Source organism: Peromyscus leucopus, chromosome 18 (assembly GCF_004664715.2).
Source record: "Peromyscus leucopus breed LL Stock chromosome 18, UCI_PerLeu_2.1, whole genome shotgun sequence".
Taxonomy (NCBI): Eukaryota; Metazoa; Chordata; class Mammalia; order Rodentia; family Cricetidae; genus Peromyscus; species Peromyscus leucopus.
This window is the reverse complement of record NC_051078.1, coordinates 24,700,303-24,719,379: the sequence shown is the minus strand read 5'-3', so window position 1 is coordinate 24,719,379 and position 19,077 is coordinate 24,700,303. Positions and strand designations below refer to the sequence as shown.

General features: G+C 38.1%; 1 protein-coding gene across 2 annotated transcripts in view; it reads right to left on the bottom strand.

The window, feature by feature from the left end:
* Tmtc2 (transmembrane O-mannosyltransferase targeting cadherins 2) overlaps positions 1–19,077 on the bottom strand; it is a 419,027-nt gene that overhangs the window by 188,429 nt on the left and 211,521 nt on the right. For both annotated transcript variants that reach the window (XM_028883517.2, XM_037196785.1), the window contains exon 3: positions 17,851–18,679. In XM_028883517.2, the coding sequence (XP_028739350.1) occupies positions 17,851–18,679 (829 nt within the window). The remainder of the gene's footprint in view (positions 1–17,850; positions 18,680–19,077) is intronic.

Below are 19,077 nucleotides of genomic sequence, written 5' to 3'. Positions count from 1 at the left end.
TTTCCATAGAAATAAATGGAATTTTCATTAAGTGCTTATGTCTTAATTAAACAATAACTAACAAGTGTCCCTCTGGTCAATATCAGTATGACTAGCTATAGATGCAGAATGTATGTTTACACATTTGGTTTTATGTTCATTTACACAATCACAAATACATATCTAATACATTTTATTTTTACACAGTGGTAAGTTCCACAAATAATAAAAGAATAAATAAAGCATGGCAGTCAAATATAAAAGTAGGGAAATCGGAGCACACTAAGAACTAAAGTATAAGGAGTCTCGTCCTGGAGAGGTTGGAGATTCCAGTATGGGAAACAGAACCATAAATGAACTTGATATTTTCCAACAACTAACATTCCAGTCAGGTGAATGGATGCACAGAGGACAAGATGAAGTGACAGAGATGAACAGGATTCCACACCCAGGGTCACTAAGGCACGGCCTGCAATCTGGAGTCCATCTTGCTCCAGTTGTCAGGTTAGGGTTTCAGGGAAGGAGTTTTGTGACAGTGTGTATTTTGAGAAGAGCGCTACTTGTGTCTGCAGGGCAGGCTGGCACTGAAGCGGAACACGAGCGGAGCAGGGAGGGAACTACAGATATGAGTCATTTGCTAGCATCCTTGCTCAGAACGCAGGGGCCCAAGGTTGGATCCTCGCAATACATAAATCAGGCATGGCGGTCTACACCTGTAACCCCAGCAGGGAAGATGTGGAGGCAGGTGAAGCAGAAGTTCAAGGCTAAAAAAAGTGAGTTCAAGGCCAGTATAGGTCATAGGAGACCCCCATCTCCAACAGAAGGGAAAAAAAAAATAAGAGACAACTCAGAAAGTCACCTCAGAAATCCAAGGATAAAACGAAGATGGTTCCTAGGAAGATGGGAACAGAAGAGAGGGTTAACTCAAAGGGAGGACACAGCCTGGAAGATAAAGATGATCATCAAGTTGACTACGACAATGCTGCACCATGAAGGGAGCTCCTGCTTTGTCTAAATGGAAACCTCACAATCTACATAATTATACCACTGCCTCCTGTAGCTGGAAAAAGAAAACTACCCAATTCATCACCTATCTTAATAATATTTTAATCATGTTATGCATTAAAGAAAGAAGGAATGAGAGGAAGTAAAGAAAAAAAACACAGGATACAGAGAACTCCTCTGACCTTCAGGAGCAGGCCAGTGGGTCCCACTGGACATGGCCTCACATACTCCCATCTCAGAGACCGTGATGAATAATATAGGGCAAGGCCACTTCAGTGATCTGCTGGAAAAAAAAAAAAAAAAAAGAGCCCAAGACCACTGTATAGTCCACAAAATGCCAAACAGCTCTCTTTGTACTAAATGAAAGACTAAGAAAAATTAAAATGACCCCAGCATCCAATCTCAGGTGTCAACATACTCCCTTAAAAACCCCCTTCCAGTCCAGCCGTCTGAAGCAAAACATCCTCTCCTAGCACAGAGCCCGAGACATCCCAGGTTCCTCACCACACTGTGTTCTCTCCCAGGGCAAGACTTAACGGGACCGACTTCCTTTACTCCAGCTGTACTTGCCTCTGGCTGACCTAACAACATAGAGGATGTCATCGAGATCAATGACAAACATAATTCCTTCTCAAAATCCTTTCTCCCTTAGGTCACTGCTCCTCAATGTTGGTCAAAACAGATGTGTAAAGAGATCCCAAAACTAAGAGTAAAATTATCACAGAAAATTTTGGTGTGAAAACTGCTGTCAGAATTCCCGCCCTTTGAATACAAATGTGATTGACATTTTTGTCATGGATGTAACCAACGGATGACAGTTAAAATGCCCATTCATGAAAATATAAGCCTAATACCAGAGAACATGACCTAAAAAATAATTAGTAAGTTATGTAGTAATTATTTTCCCAATAAATACTCATTTTTCAAGTTTCAATTATAAACAAAAAATGAAAGAAAAACCATAATTGAATTGAAAAATCATTTAAATTTCACCTGAAGTATACAAATATATGTATTACAGTTTAAAGGAAAATACTTAAGATGAGGACTTAAAAATTAATTTTTAAATGCTTACGATTTTACTTCAGTATGAGAAAGGTAGAGAATTAATCAATGTAGCTTATTCTGTTCTCTCTCTTTTTTTTAACTACTTGGGAAATTGGACCATATTAACTAAGTCATCTTTATTGATAAAACTGACAATTCTATATAAATTAATCATGAATTCTATGTAATTCCAATCAATATATAATCATCATTATAATATTCAATCATTATTTAAATACATCATTTACCAAGTAACTCTTAAAATGTATCCTAATAATATATGAGAAAATTGAAACTATATTATACTATCATAATTGCAAAATAAAAAAGGTAAGTGCCAAGAAGTTTCAAAAGATACATTTACAAAGGTAGCCAAGCATGACAACAGAAGTGGGTAAGCCTAGCACTTGTGGGTAGAGCCAAGAAGATCAGGAGTTCAAGGTTATGCTTGCTCCACACTGAATTTATGATCAGTCTGGGTTACATGAGAGCATGCCTCAAAAATGTAAGTAAATAGTTGCTTTTAAGTAAGTAAAATTAAGAGAATAAAACAGAGGCAACCTATGAAGTGAAACAGGACCCCTCAAAGAGTCCCTAGATACAGTTCAAAGGGCAGTGGAGGAGGAACAAGAAGTAGATGAAAAGGAAGGGAAATACTTCTTTATTGACACTACATAATATATCGCCAACATGACTCCCCAGATATGAGCTGACCAAATAGAACACCAAGAGACATGCCAAGGCAGACGAGGAAAAACCCATGACCTCAGTCCTAGACAAAGAACTAGGAAGCTAAGCCATGGTGAAAGTAGGAGAAACAGTCTTTTCCAGGGATGAGCACATGAATTGCTTATGCAATGTGAAATGATCAGCCTTGAAAATACACACACACACACACACACACACACACACACACACACACACACACTGTACAGACCACGCAGGTTATATTTACCAATATATACATACATACATACATACAATAACAATTAATGAAAAGAGGCCACAGATTTGCAATAGAGTAAGGAGGGGGTGTATGGGAGGCTTCAGAAAGAGGAAATGGAAGGGAAATATGTTGCAATTATAATCTCCAAAAACATGTTTTAAAAAAAAAGGCAAAATTCAAGATGGGCATGGTGACATATGCCTTTAATCCCAGCACTTGAGTGGCAGAGGCAGGTGGGAATCTCTGAGTTCAAAGTCATCCTGGTCTACATAGAGAGTTCCAGGGCAGCCAGGGCTATACACACACACACACACACACACACACACACACACACACACACACATACACACACACACACACACACACACACAAAGCTCTCTTGGAAAAAGAAAGTAATAAGATCATAATGCAAAACACAATTTAATTCAGAATTAAAAATAAAAGAGGGTAAATGTATGAATGAAAGAGGGAGCTGGCAGGGACTGCTCTGAAGAGTAACCATGAATGGAGGAATGCCTCCTTATAACTGGAGTCCAGGGAAGGGGGCAGGCAGGAAAGCAGAGGAAATTAAAAGAAATGAGATCACACTCCATCTTCTTTGAAAAAAAATAGAGATGGGATCATTTTATATCCTGCATAAAGGATGGAGCATCTTAACATTAAGCTTTTATTATAATAAGATAATTCAAACAGATGTTTGGAATTACTTCAAATTTTCACTCCTGTATTTATAGGATAAACCTGTGTAAAGAGTATGTATTTTCATATAATCTCCAGAAATATTACATGTATTTATAATCTTAAAACAATGCATTTTGTGAAGGTAATCATTTCATAGAGTGACTTTTGGAATCACAATTTCATTGGAATAAAAATTAAAGGATTTCCAAAAAAGTGTGGTAACTCTGAAGTCAGCCATGTTTTAAAGATATATTTTAACAGGTAATGCCTGATTCAAGGTCACATTTTAAATGCTATTGCTTGTTCTAAAATGTCATGTAATTTCTAAAATTCTTTCCCAATAAAGTTCCCAAATACTTATTTAATCATATTATGCAAAAAATGATTATAAAAATTTATATTAAGTTGCTCTGTGGTATAGGAATGGAGCTGTCCACCTCATGGCCCTAACTTGGTTTGCTGTGGACCACAAAGCAGCTGGGAGTGTGATGCAAACCTTTAATCCCAGCACTGCAGAAGCAGAATCAGGCAGATCTTTGTCAATTTCAGCCCAGTTTGGGCTACAGAGCAAGTTCTAGGACAGTCCGTGTTACATAGAGTTCTTATCTCAGACCAAACAAACAAACACAAAAAACAGGAAAGGAAAAGGTGAAAGGGTGTATAAAAAGCTCTAAGAGAAAACTAATGGTGTTTACAACTATGGATTGGTATGGGCTTGACAGTGTTCTAATCTTTAAAAGTCCCTAAAACATCTGAGATACAGTAATAGCAGCCACTTTATTGATGAGAAAACTGGTTTAATTCCAAAATTATCATCTGATTTTTAGAGTTAAGGCAATTTCCCCTTACTGTGAGTATAATTGTTTTACATATATAATTTTGAACCTAAAAGATAATAAGAAGAGAAAATAAAATTATTCCAATGAATCATCCTGTCAAACACTAGAGGCAACAAAAAACTCAGGCATAACAAAAGAATGCTACCTGGTTTCCGTATTTATAACATATTCAATAATGTATTTTCCAGATCAAATTAAGGTCAACAGCAAACATTATTTTTTCCTTTCATTTCTTTGGTAATGTAACTTTCAATCTCACATCTTTCTGATTATATACTGAAAACAGAACATACTTAATATATGTCAACAAATAGTCATGGTCCAAAGACACCACAGCATTGGCTATGGTTTTCATCCCACTGACAATGTGAACAGACCTGGCATGTGACAGAATTTAATAAATATTGTTTAATTATTTTAGAACAGACCCCAAAGGACTAGGACATCTTGAGTGGCTACTAGCTAGATGCTTCTATAAAAACCTTGAGAAAATAGATCTGTGAAGTCACTTTCAAAATGAGTGTTAAAAGTTCAGAAAATGAAGGGGGATCAACTCTTACACCTCGAAGACCCTTCATAGGACATTCAACTCCATCTAACATGTAGCCACTGAGGAGAAATTCACAATTAATTCCTCTTGCACTTGGTCTACAATCTGCCAGGCTTTGTTTTTACATTCTTTGAGAGGAATATAATAATTGAAAATAATTGAAAAGAACAATTAGCTCTTTTAAAGAGAAAATTAAAAGTAAGGTCCTTCTAGAAACGGTGAGTCATCTACAGCAATAAATACCTCCAACTTTCCAAGATTCTCATTCAGATTTTTAAGGATTTTTAAGTGTTTTTAAGTCTACACAGTAAACTCAAACTGAAATGACTACAGTTTTCTGTCCCTGATATTTCACAAAATCAATCCAAGTAAATGAGCTTCTGATAAAAGTAGTCACTATATGTTAAAATTTAAAATACACACACACACACACACACACACACACACACACATATATATATATATATATATATATATATATATTCATTTACTGTCAAAATATTGTCATAGTAACTCACAATTTACCAAACACCATAGTTTGAAATATTACTAAAAAGATAAATATATCTCCTAGCATTAATATTTAACCTTTAACTACTTAACATTCAGGTTGCCAATAAGGCAGCAATCGTGCCTGTTAGGGTTACTGTCCAAGCATTTCAGTTTCACTAGAAAAATGGACAGAGTCAAATTTAGCAAGGACTGTTGCTCTCAGCTAAAATTTATTTTTAACTTATAAATTTAAACTATATCTTTAGACCCTACATAGAAAAAACACTAATATGTAAGACTCATCAACAATTAAGATACTTAAGTATATTAAAAGGAAACATCTCAAAGTTTGCTTTCTCCAAGTTTGAATAAGTTGTGTAAAATCAAAAAACTATTTTTCCCCAAAAATGATTAGAAGTTGTAATTTTGCCAGAACTTCCTTGCCAGAAAAAAATGCAAAAATAGACTTGTGCCTAAAATATTGGTAAGAACTATTTCTATCTAGATTAAACACCATTCTCAGGCAAAATTTTGTATGCACCTAATATTTTTTTAAAATAAGGACAACATATACTTTCCTGAGATGACACTAAAAAGTTTTAGGAAACTCATAGCACGTCTGCTCTGTCTGATTCTGGAAGTCCTTTATATTTGAACAACTGTAGAATGCTAGACTTCAGACACATTCTGCAGACAGTGTCATCCAGACTATAGCATAAATAGAGACTAATGCCAAATATAAAGGTTCATTATGTAAACTTTCTAATATCAATGGCAATGGAATTGGAATTTCCCATGAGAAGGGAAACTGAGCAACTCAAGTGCATGAATGTCAAGATGAACGTAAATGTGAGTTGTGGTTTCGTTATTTTCGTACATGCTATAAGTAAAAACAATGGAGGAGGTCACTATTTGTACAATAACTTTTTGACTAATCATCTAATTATCCCTTCATATGATTCTAGGGACAAGAGAAGTCATTTCATCCCACAAGAATTTATTTTTCTGAAAGTAAGTATGCCTTGGTTAACTAACTACAAATGACAGTATAATACTGAGTGGCAGGTAAAACAGGTCTATTTCAAACATTAAATGAAAGACATAGATGTGATTTAATACGATTCATTGATACCATAACATATAATCCACATGTTTAGATGCAATTATAAATTTTATTTCCAGTAATTTCCTTGTATAAAAAGCAGTTTCACTCTTGCTACTCTACACTTGGTATTCCAAATGGAACTCTAACTCAATGTATACTGATTTTAAATAGAAACTAAATGTTTGGATAATTTCACTCTTTCACGATATAACAATTGTGTTAGTTTTGACAACACTGTTTGACTGCAATACACCAATATCCACGTGTACATTTTGATATTCACATATACCTTCTTGAGTTTTAATATGAGTGTACCACCTAAGAGTGGTTCCTCTGGAGTTGATAATAACATCAGCAAACTCTACCATATTTTAAACTTTAGCTGTGATCCATCCTTCCATCCCCAGCCAAGATAACTGGCCAGAACTGTTCAGCGTACCTGAAACCAGGTTTTACTTGCATTTGTTCTCATTCACTAATTTCTCATTTGCATGGAATTTTTCAGTGCTTTCAATTTTTTTCTGCTATCTTCCTAATAGTAATGTAGCCTATAAAATGTTTCTCTTTAATTAGCATAGTACTTTGTATAAAAAACAGTCCATATATTTATACTGTTCTAGTATAATGACTGGTCATGGGGGAGGAATTTGGGAGCAACCAAGCATTAAATCTCTCCTCAAATAGTTTAAGTAAACCCTTGTTGTTAATAATACTGTCAAAAGAAGTTAATAAAACACCTGGTAAATATATATTAGAATGATATATGGACTGAATCTCTTTATATCACACTAAACGGTTTCAGTAAGGACTTGAACAGCTGTATCAACTTCCCCCAAACTGTCTCAGAACCACAATCCTACAATGAAGAAAGGGAGACTTTAGACTCCTGTAATGTTGCTTTGAAATAATAGAATGTCAAGAGTAAAGGGAATTTTAAGTACATCATTGTGACTGGCAATAAGAAAAATGCAGAATATATGTGTTTGTATAAAATAAGTTATTAATATGCTTGTGTAATGAGGACATTAGAAGAGTAATTACTGTTTTAAAATGGTTTTCAATATTTACAAATATATGGATAACACCATTCATTCTTCAATGTAAGAAAAAACCTGACTCAAACCAACAATGGAAAATGTAAGAAACATTCCAAAACAGAAGCAGTATTTGCAATATTGGAAACTACCAAAGCTTGTCTGTTGCAGACCACATGTTCTGTGCTAGTGGTCCACTGATACACCAGAGAAAGACAAAGTTCTCATCACTTATCTTTACTACACGTTCTATCTCACAGAACCCTGACGGACTGAGACTGTAAGTTGCCTAGCCATTCTATGCAAGTTAAGGAGAAAAAGAAAATTGAAAATTAAAAAAATAAAACTGAAACATCAGTGACCTATTCTGTCTAAATCTAACTTGGTTGATGGACTGGACCACTGAAGCAGCTTTCTTTCTACTTTAACATTTCCAGTGGAAAACTTTTCAAAACTAAAGTATGCTGTGGGATGGTCTGTATGTCAAATTGCTCTCATTGGTCAATAAGTAAAACACTGATTGGCCAGTGGCTAGGCAGGAAGTATAGGCGGGACTAACAGAGAGGAGAAAAGAAAGAACAGGAAAGCGAAAGGAGACACTGCCAGCCGCCACCATGACAAGCAGCATGTGAAGATGCCAGTAACCCACAAGCCAAGTGGCAAGGTATAGATTTATAGAAATGGATTAATTTAAGCTATAAGAACAGTTAGCAAGAAGCCTGCCATGGCCATACAGTTTGTAAGCGATATAAGTCTCTGTGTTTACTTGGTTGGGTCTGAGCGGCTGTGGGACTGGGGGGTGACAGATTTGTCCTGACTGTGGGACAAAAGTACATGCCTGTGATGCCTCCAAAGAAGACACTCAATGTCCAGTGTGATTATTATTATTGTTGACATGGATTATGTGATTTACAATAGCCGGATGAATTATCAGAGTGGCAGCCAGTATGACTGGAAATTGGAACCTGTATAATTTTATCATCAAAAGAAGTGTCTGTTTATCTTATGTGTGTGTGCAACTGTACATGCTCACATGAATGCACAAAGGATTGTGTGTGATCAATTTGTTTTTCTTATTTAATCAATCTGTACATAGTTTCCTAATTGGACATTTTTTATTCTTTAAGAAACTCTTAATAAATTGGTTTTTTTCATGTTTGTGAGTAGATACTATATATTTACATGTTTTTGGGGGGACAGGGTTTCTATGTGTATACCTGACTGTCCTGGAACTCAATCTGTAGATCAGGCTGACCTCGAACTCAGATCTGCCAGTCTCTGCCTCCTGAGTGCTGGGATTAAAGGTGTGCACCATCACCACTCAGCGGAGCCCTGTTATTTACATTATTTTGGTTTTGCTACACAATAGACAGGGGCTGAGAGATGAACACAGAATCACTCCATCCTAAGGAAGGGCTTACCTCACATTAGCCTCTCTGAGTTCATTTGCACCACCTTCCGTCTAATAAGACTGTTCAAAGTTTGTTCTGTTTTGTTGTGGTGGTGTTTTTGTGTTTGTTGTTGTTTTGTTTTGTTCACTGTTTAAAAGATTTTAGTCCAGCCAGACAATCTTGAAATACAACAGCGGTCTTCCTTCTTGACTTCATCGATAATTTTAATATATTATAAAATCTGAATCTCTTTTTGAAATGTTTTCATCTTCTCTTGGAAATGCCATGATAAATTACTGGAGAACTAGAAAGCTATTTCTTCCATGTTTACAAAGCTGGCTGCTTGATTACACTGTCCCAGAGTTAAAGAGGAAGAGGATTTTCACTTAGAACTTAGACTGTAAGGCCACAACTGTCAATTTTCACATGGCATTGAGATTTAGAGTTCAGGCAAACTATCAGTTATTTCCCAAACAAAATAGTGTGTGTGTGTGTGTGTGTGTGTGTGTGTGTGTGTGTGTGTGTGCGCGCGCGCGCGCGCGCGCGCACATTCATATATGTGTGTGTGCACATGCATATATGTGTGTCTATGTACATATGCATATATTTATCTGTGTTTAAATTTGAAACCATATGAAGTTGAAAGCGAGTAGTCATTTTTACAGTTATCCAGAAAGAAATAAAACTTGTCAAACAACACAGAACTGGGAATAGGGATCCTGTCTACAGCTTTCTATACAGGCATCGTAACAAACTTTACTTGCTTTGATAAGAACAAATGCAGGATTCTCGGATAGTCACTGAGGGCTATAAATATGAGAACCATTGTATGCCATCTTTTAGAGCTGCATCCCACATGCTTACATGAGAAAAAAATGGAATTAAGAACCAACTTTAGCCTGTGAACTTTTCCTCAGCTTAATCTAAACTGTTTAACTGTTCATAATTTAAAACAACCAAAAATCATAGCCATATGTTTGCTAAATCAAATCCAAAGCCCTGGTCTTGTTTATATACTTGTTTTGGTTTCTTGAGTTAGAGTCTCATAGTAGCTTGGGCTGGCCTTGAACTGTGTATAGTTGGGGGGTGGCCCTGAAGTTAGATCCTCCTGTGTCCACTTCCTTAGTGCTTAGTTCAGGCCTGAGAAACCAGGCAGAGTTTATGTAGTGCTGGATACCAAACCTAAGGCTCTGTGCATGCTAGCAAGCAGTCTATGAGCTAAGTCAGACTGTCAGTCTCAAAGAATTAATATTGAATCTGGAACTTCAGATTTGTAATGTGTTTTAGTACGTGCTGGTGGTTTGCTTACATATATGCTATTGTTAATTTTTATGTTTATGTAGTCATGTTTACCTATAAGGACTCTGTTAGTCTGTGAAGATTGCCTAATTAATAGATGTAACTAATATTATTGGAAGTAGTTGGGTTCGGAACATATACATGATGCATACAAGATGCCAGAAGGTCCCCACAGAGGGAAAAGCTTTTGCAGCAGGTCACCAGTGACATTACTTAGAAAGACAATGACAGGGCTGGAGAGATGGCTCAGCGGTTAAGAGCACTGGCTACTCTTCCAGGGGTCCTGAGTTCAATTCCCAGCAACCACATGGTGGCTCACAACCATCTGTAATGAGATCTGGTGCCCTCTTCTGGCCTTCAAGGACACATGCAGGCAGAACACTGTATACATAATAAATAAATAAATCTTTAAAAATAAAAAATAAAAGAAAGAAAGCCAATGACATTTACTGACACCACCTCCACTCTGACCACTTCTGCAGGGAATGACACTCTAGATGTTAGAGAAGGGAAAACAAAGACAGGGTTTGGGGAGGCCAGAACCATCGCAGAGCAGGAGTGTACACAAGCTGTGTGAAATGAGAGACACGCTGTACAGGCCAGACAGCCAAGGTAGCTGATGCCAATGCTGTCAAGTTCTACCCAGGTGAGGAGACAAGGAGCATCAGAAACAGACAGAAACCGAAGTGGAAGAAATCCTGCAGTTAGCTGCTTCGTGATGAAGTCAGAAATGCCTTTTGCAAGGAAGTACGCATCAACTAGTTTACAAAATGTTTGGCATTAAATAAATTAATAAATAAATAAAAAACTTTCAACTCTTGTAGAATATGACTTCAAGGTGTGTTATGTCTGTTTATGCTCTGAAGCATTTATTTAATGATGCAAAGTTGTGTTTGATTAAATAAAATTGACCTGCGGTCAGGACGCTGAGTCAGCAGCTGGCTGACAGGAAGTGGTAGGGAGGACCCAGGTGAAAAAGGGTTTATGAGGAGGGGTGAGGAGAAGCAAGAGGGCTTTTTGGAGGAGGTGAGCAAGAAGAGGAGGTGAGCTACTTGCTGTTTAGCCTGAGGGGGAGAATTCCACTGTAACCTTTGAATCTTGAGTTCTTTAGAGGGACAGAGGTTCAGTTAAGTTTCCTTCATAGCTGTGCAAGAGCTGGAGCCAAAGGGAACAGAATTCCCTCCAGCTACGGCCCCTGTGGCCTAACCTCTGCTGGTAGGGCGGAGTTGCGGATGCTGATGCTGTTGCTGACTCGGACAGCTGTGGCTTAAGAATTTTCAAAAGGACAGAAAGAATTTTCAAAAGGACAACAAACTCCAACATATCTTGTCCTTTAGGGCAACCATCATAAAAAATTTCGCCTACTTAGCACAGAAATTCAAAATCATTGTGAAGTTGCCAGTCATCCATGTCCAGTAGTTAGGTTTTTTTTTTTTTTTTTTTAAATACATTATCAACCACAGAATGAGGTAAGACATTCACTTTATACAGTCTAAGTCCATAATTTGTTTCCACCATCCAGATTTAAAGCATAAATTAGCCACACAGTCACTGTGACAAGCATCACCCATCATCATTTGCATCCAATCAGCTAATGACTGGCAGCTGTCTGCAGGATCCATAATAAGGGCAGCAGTTTTAATATATAATGCTTCACGAGGCTTAAAATCATATTCTGTAAGCACACATGGCAGACTGAAGTACTTGCAAATTTTCAAAAGCCTTCCAAGGAAAAAAGAAAACAAACTCAATGCATAGTCTCAGAAATCATTCTGAAATACTGGCTTTCAAAGGTTTCTAATCTTTTGCTAGACTTAAGTAATGTGGCAAATTGAACGAAGTCTTTTTTTTAACAGAAGAATATCCCCCATCTCATAATTGCTGAGGAAGTAACTGAAGTCGGAATTATAAGTGCTTTACAAATAGGAAATAGAAAAAAAAAAAAAAAGCAAGAGACCTGGATTGAAAGAGTTTTGTCTGTTTCAAAAAGGAAGCCTCTGTCACAGACAATGGTCCTGAAATACAAAGTGAACCATATTCCCAGTCCTCCCAATCATGTTTGAAAGCATCCCCCAGAATCTGGTTCATCAACAGCAAATTTTTCACTTTTCCTTATCTCATGCTTATATATCCTCCTTTTAAACTGAATATGAAACTCAAGGACAACGTAATATTTACTGTTTAATGTATCCTTTACTAAATGCTTTCTCTCTAGGAGGCACCATCGTTACTGTATATGTGGCATCTTTAATGTGTGTGTGTGTGTGTGTGTGTGTGTGTGTATGTGTGTGTGTGTGTATGTATGTATGTGTGTGTGTGTGTGTGTGTGTGTGTGTGTGAACATACATGCTTATGTGGGAATGTGTCCATGCATGTGTATATGCACCCATGTGGAGGCTTGAGGACAACTCCATGTGTCATCCTCAGGAGCACTATACATCTTCTTTAAGATACTCTCTCATTGACCTGAAACTTAACTGCTTAGGCTAGACTTGCTAGCAAGCAGGTCCCGGGGATCTTTCTATCTCTGTGTCCCCAGCATTACCAGGAGGACAAATGCAATCCCACCATGCTTAGATGCTTTGACATGGGTTCTTGGAATGACAATCATCTCCTGACACTTGCAAAACAAGCACCTCACTGACTTAGTCACTCTCCCCTGCCACATTGCCTTTGTTTGTTTGTTTTGTTTTTTGTTTTTTCGAGACAGGGTTTCTCTGTGTAGTTTTGGTGCCTTTCCTGGATCTCACTCTGTAGACCAGGCTGGCCTTGAACTTACAGAGATCCACCTGGATCTACCTCCCAAGTGCTGGGATTAAAGACATGTGCCACCACCTCCAGGCCCCATATTGCCATTTTTAAGAGTGCAAAAAGCCCAAGCGTCTTCTATCTATCTTATAATATGTATAGACAATACATTCAGACAGTTAGCAACATCATGATGAGTGCCATGAGCAAGGCGAGGGATAGATAGGAGACGGGATCTTGTGAAAGAGTCATAGCTGTCGTTTTTAACAGGGTTGGTAAACTCACAAAATGCATCCTACTGACAGTGGAAGTTTCATCTCAGACCTGAGGAAGATGTGGTGCACCACGCTGAGACTATCAAAGAAGACCCAGTCAACACAGAAGCAACGACGAAGACACACGTTCCATGGTCAGAGCTTATCAGACAAACAGAAGGCATCGAAGCCGATTTCAGGATTGGAGTGGAGCCGGGGCAGGCAAAGCTGCTGGACATACACGGGTTCTCTGTGATTATGTTTTTCTTTGAAAAAAATGAGAAATGAGTAGAAAACTGTAGGGTATGGAACACCGCACCCTGACGTATTTCCATGGGGTTACTAGGATTATGGTTAAGGGTAAATTACAGGGCTATCACAATAGCATGTCAGCTCAGACATTAGAGAAACTGAAATGGTCTCCCTTGTCCCAACAACAGGAAAACTGAAGCAAACTGAAAATCAGCAACATCAAGGAGTCCTCAGCTAACTCCCATCACAAAGCTGACCATCACCCTGAAATTTGGAAACAAGGCAGAGCCAGAGAGAGCAGCAGAGGGGAGCTTCCCAGGAAGGAGCAGCACTGTGCGAGTTAGAAAACTACTAAGGGGGTGCCTGGCAATTCTGACCAGTTGACTTCATTTTCACTCTTGTGTCTTGGGTAATAGAAGGGGGTCCTGGCTGGTTTTATGTTAACTTGATACAAACTGGAATCATTTGAGATGAGGAAATCTCAGTTGTGAGAAAATGCCCTGTGTCAAGCCTTTGGTACATTTTCTTAGTGATAGATGTAGGCAGTCTGGCCCATTGTGAATGCTGCCACCCCTGGGCAGGTGGTCTGGGTATATAAGAGAGCAGGCTGAGCAAGCCATGGGGAGCAAGGCAGTAAGCAACCTTCTCCATGATCTCTGTATCAGTTCCTGCCTCCAGGTTCCTGCCCAACTTCCTTTAGTGATGAACTGTTAGGTAGATATGTAAGATGAAATAAACCCTTTCCTCCCCAAGTTGCTTTTGGTCATGGAGTTCTATCATCGCAATAGAAATGCTAACTGAAGCAAAGGAGAAGACTGAATCTAGAATTTTCACATAGCATTTTCTATACAGAAGTCTACTTTCTAGTAGAAAGGAAGCTACTAAAGCCTGTCCAGATAGGTGCAGCAGAACATCAGATGGCTTGAGTCACTTCTGATGTCCCTGTTTCAATGGGATGTGGGGCAAGGTCACAGTTATAAAAGCTGAGACTCACTCATAAGATAACAGAACACCCTCAGTCATGTATAAGAGGGTTTGATATAGCAGTAGAATATACTAAAATATTAATATATGCAAAAATAAAGGCCAAGTCTTTACAGAAACCCAAAGATAGTAAGTGAGACAAAAAATGGAAAGACAGAGAAATTTGATACCTCTGGGGCCTAAACATTTTAAATATAATAAAACTCCAATCTCAATGAACATAAAAACCCCACACTGAACTCTCCATCTATGCTATAAAATATATCATGTCTGAAATAAAAAACTACAAGGCCTGATGAAAGAGCAAGAAAACAAAAGATAAAAGTTCAGGTAGGAATCTTTTAATAATACCCTATTATTGGTGGTGATTTTCAACCTGTGGGTCGTGACCCACATGGCAGGGTGGGGTGTGGGGGTCACGTCTCAGATATTCTGCACATCAGATATTATTTACATTATGATTCATAACAGTAGCACAATTACAGTTATGAAGTAGCAATGGAATAATTCTATGGTTGGGGGTCACCACAACATAAGGATCTGTATCAAAGGGTTGAAGCATTAGGAAGGTTGAGAACCACTGCTCTAGTGAAAGATGATGGAAGCTGTGCCCATGGGCATAACCATGGAGGTGGTATAATATGGTCAGGTACTGCATATTACTGACCACACAGCATGAAGAAATTACTGGTAGAATGGATACGGAATGATAAAAGAAAAGGGAAGGCACGAATAACTCTTGAGTTCACAGCCACACTACTGGGAAAATGGAGCTGCCATCAAGTCAAACGCTGAGGGCTGTGGGTAAGGCAGCTGGCTGGAACATAGTAGGCCAAGTCTCAATGTGCTTTTACTAAATTCTGCTCAGTGAAGGATTTATCTAAGTCCTCTTGTTAAAATACCTAAAGCATATGCCACTTATGAAGTCCTATGAAGAAGGGAATATACAAACCAAGTTTCTTACTAGATAGTTAACTAAAGTGATGAAGAAATAACAAAAAAAAAATTATCCATACCATGAAAACACCAGTTTAAAATCATAATGATTAGGCATCACAATAGTTAATGGTGAAAATGACCAATGTGGTTGAAAAAGCTTCTACCTTCTGTGCGCCAGAGAGTGCTACTATGACCTTGGCATCTGAATATTGCCCACCCTCTCTTTCAGAGGAATGGCATTTGGCTGGAATATTTTGACTTCCATAGATAATATTCCATCTGTCTTTCTCACAGAAAGATGTGGCCAACCATCTCTGGGCAAACAAAGTATATACAATTCCTCCAACATATCTTAGAGAGAATGGGTACACCCACATTCTACCCCTCCTCTCCTTCTTCCTGTCAGCTGAAGTGCTGATGTGACAATGAGCCATCTTGGACCACATGCGCAGGGTGACCCATTGAGATGGCATGGGAACAAACGAGGGACAGGGATCATGGAAAGCCATGGCGCCATCTTATCAGCTCCAAGCTGCACATATTGAGATTGCCACATGAAAGAATACAACATCTATCTTCCCAAAGCACCTCTTATCTGAGCCCTTCATAATAGCAGCTTAGCATGAAATATAGCCAAAAAAATTAACAAATCCCCAAAACAACACTGTGATTCAAGTAACATGCCGGGGGATTTTGTTTTAATTCCTTACATGCATCAGTTTGAAATGACAAGAAAATATCCTGGCAACATAGACTTGTTCTAAACTTGTATAGACCACCAAAGAAAAACTAGCTGAAAAGCATTCCAGAAAAAACTGCAACATTTTTTTTTTTTTACATGTTTTTGGTTTGAGCACTATCCTCTACTTAGGAAAGCCATATTACTGATTTTTCAAAGAGAATTAAAGAATTGCATGGCATGAAGTAGCTCAACTCTTCCTTCATTTCTCATTAAAACCCTCTGCAACCCAGGTTGGAGAGACATCTCAGCAATTATGAGCATTTGTGGCTCTTGCAGAAGATCTGGGTTCAGCATACACAAAGTCAGGTCACACCTGTCTATAGTTCTGGTTCCAGGAAAACCGATACTCATGTCTAGCCTCTGCAGTCACCAGATATTCACTTAGTACAATACATACATGTAGACATTCACACATAAACAAAAAAGAAGTACTCTTTCAAAAAATTGTCCCTGTAACTTACTAAAAGCTATAAACAGAAATAATTCCTTGGCATAGAGACTTGTATATGTACTCAACAAACTCTTAGCTTGACTTGTGATAACTAACAAGGATGCCAAAGTCACTTCTGAGCATCTTGATCTATGGAAACATATTTCAATCTATTAATAGGCCATTTCTTGTCAATTTGGAAGCATTTTGCCCCTTGGATATTTTTTTGATCTTGATGTAGAGTTGTGTCAGAAAAGATCCAAGTTCAAATGTGGACCAACAGCTATACCTTACAAGCTAAGTAAAAAATTTACTTTGAAAAAAGAACGACTATCAGGTACCATTTATTGTGATGTATTTCTGCACTAAAAATTCATTTTATTTCCTTTTTTTCTCTTGTTTCTACAACTATCTGAATTGCCTAAACTGTGATAACATCTTTTAGTTTATCATTTTGTGTTTTAATAAAAACTAGATTCTGCTATGTCTATCAATTTTGAGATTGGCTAAAATAATTTTTCTACAATAAATGCAATAAAGAAAGATACAATTCGTATTCTTATTCTACAGGAAAAAATATTTTCCCTAAATTACTTAAGAAATCTTAAGTTAAGAATGGACTAGCTGCTTGGCAGCCATGAGCATATTTAATCTCTGCAAATCTTAGTGACCCCCACCTACACAATACTATGAGACTCAGAGGCAGTTTGCCTCTAAGTCCTGTGGTCTTTCCTCAGGCAAAGCTTGAAAAACCAGACTTATAGCATATTTAAGTGATATCAACTTGACTTTCATTCTACAATGAAAGAGACAATTATGAATATTTTAAAGTGAAGACGGTAAGCATTCTTCTGAACTCTTATGACGGTCTTTATTTCCAGTCAATGTAAGTTCTAATTCTTCTGTGGAAACATAACCAAGAGTACTAGAAAATAGTTACCTATTGTAAGCATGGAATGCTGAATATGTGTCTCGATGGCTTTCATAATGGGTCTCTACAAAAATAAGGACGGAAGGTACAGGTTTCCCACAAAAGGATCTCATCTGTAACACTGTGTTTTAAGGCAAGAAACAGTGATACAAGAAGGCCGAAAGTGTAGTGTCCAGACAAAAACATAAAATGAAGCATTTACCTTTGGCTGGGTTTACTTTTATCCCTGACCTATACAGCATCTCCTCATTTTGCCAGTCTCCGTTCCTGATCGCAGTCTTGAGTCCATAGAAGACAATTAGCGTTGCTGTAGCATAAAAAACCAGGCTCTTGAGAAACCTCCTTTGGACTTTGACATAAAGGGCTCTGGCACCCACTGTGATCAGAAGGCAGAAGCCCATACTGGGGATATATAATACTCGCTCTGCAATAACAAAGCCAACATAGAAAAACAGGTTCGTGGCAGGAATAAAAGGGATTATCAACAAAGATAAGGACAGAATAACAATGTTCTCCGTGGAAGGGAGCTGAGTTCTCTGGGATACGCTATTTTTAATGCCATTCTCTACTTTGGATGCAAAGCTCGGCTTCATTTCTGAGTTCCGGTACTCTACATCCGAGTGGCAGCTATGGCCATTTGCATTCTGTTTGCCGTTGGTCACAGCTCTCCCATTACACTCTCCTTCTAAGCTTGGGTTCTTCAAACCACAGTAGGCAAGGAGGAGAAGTCCAGAATAGAAGGCCACAGTGTGTAGATTTCTCCAATCACAAACAGTCTTGAGAAGAGGCACAGCATCCATGGACCAATCAAAGCTCAGGGTGTCTGGGCAGAGCAACAGCCAAAGGTTCTTGGTAGGCAAATAGAAGAAGGTGAGCGTGCGAGCCAAAAGGCTGTCCGAGTCAGCCGCAGGATTGTCGGAGTTGGAAAAGCTTGGTGGTTTGTTTCCCATCCAGTATAACCGGGCACCCAAGAGGCTGGTCCCCCAGAAAGTTAACAAGCTAATGCTGAGAAAAAGAGACAAGTTCTTCCTCTGAAAGCAAAAGAGAGGGAGAAAAGTCAACATCATCATCATCATGACTGCAACACGAGAACATTTCATTTAACATTCCGAGCTGAAATATGTTTTTAAAGGGGCACTTAAATCACAGCATTAAGTCTCAAATGTATGACTCTATTTGCATCTTTTAAAAATAATGCTTAGGGAAGTATTCATCTTTTTAAAAAATGACTGGAATCCTAGGTTGTATATAACTTTGCAGAAATATGTTTTCCTTCTGATTTTCCCTTTCTAAAATACTGATGGCCAAAGCATCTAAGTTCTGACCTCTATAAAATAAATTCAGTGTAGTTCCCTCAAAGTGTGAGGTCACAAGGAAAGAGCTGTGCTACAGTATTTGGCACTCTGTGAGCTATAGAAGTTACCTAATG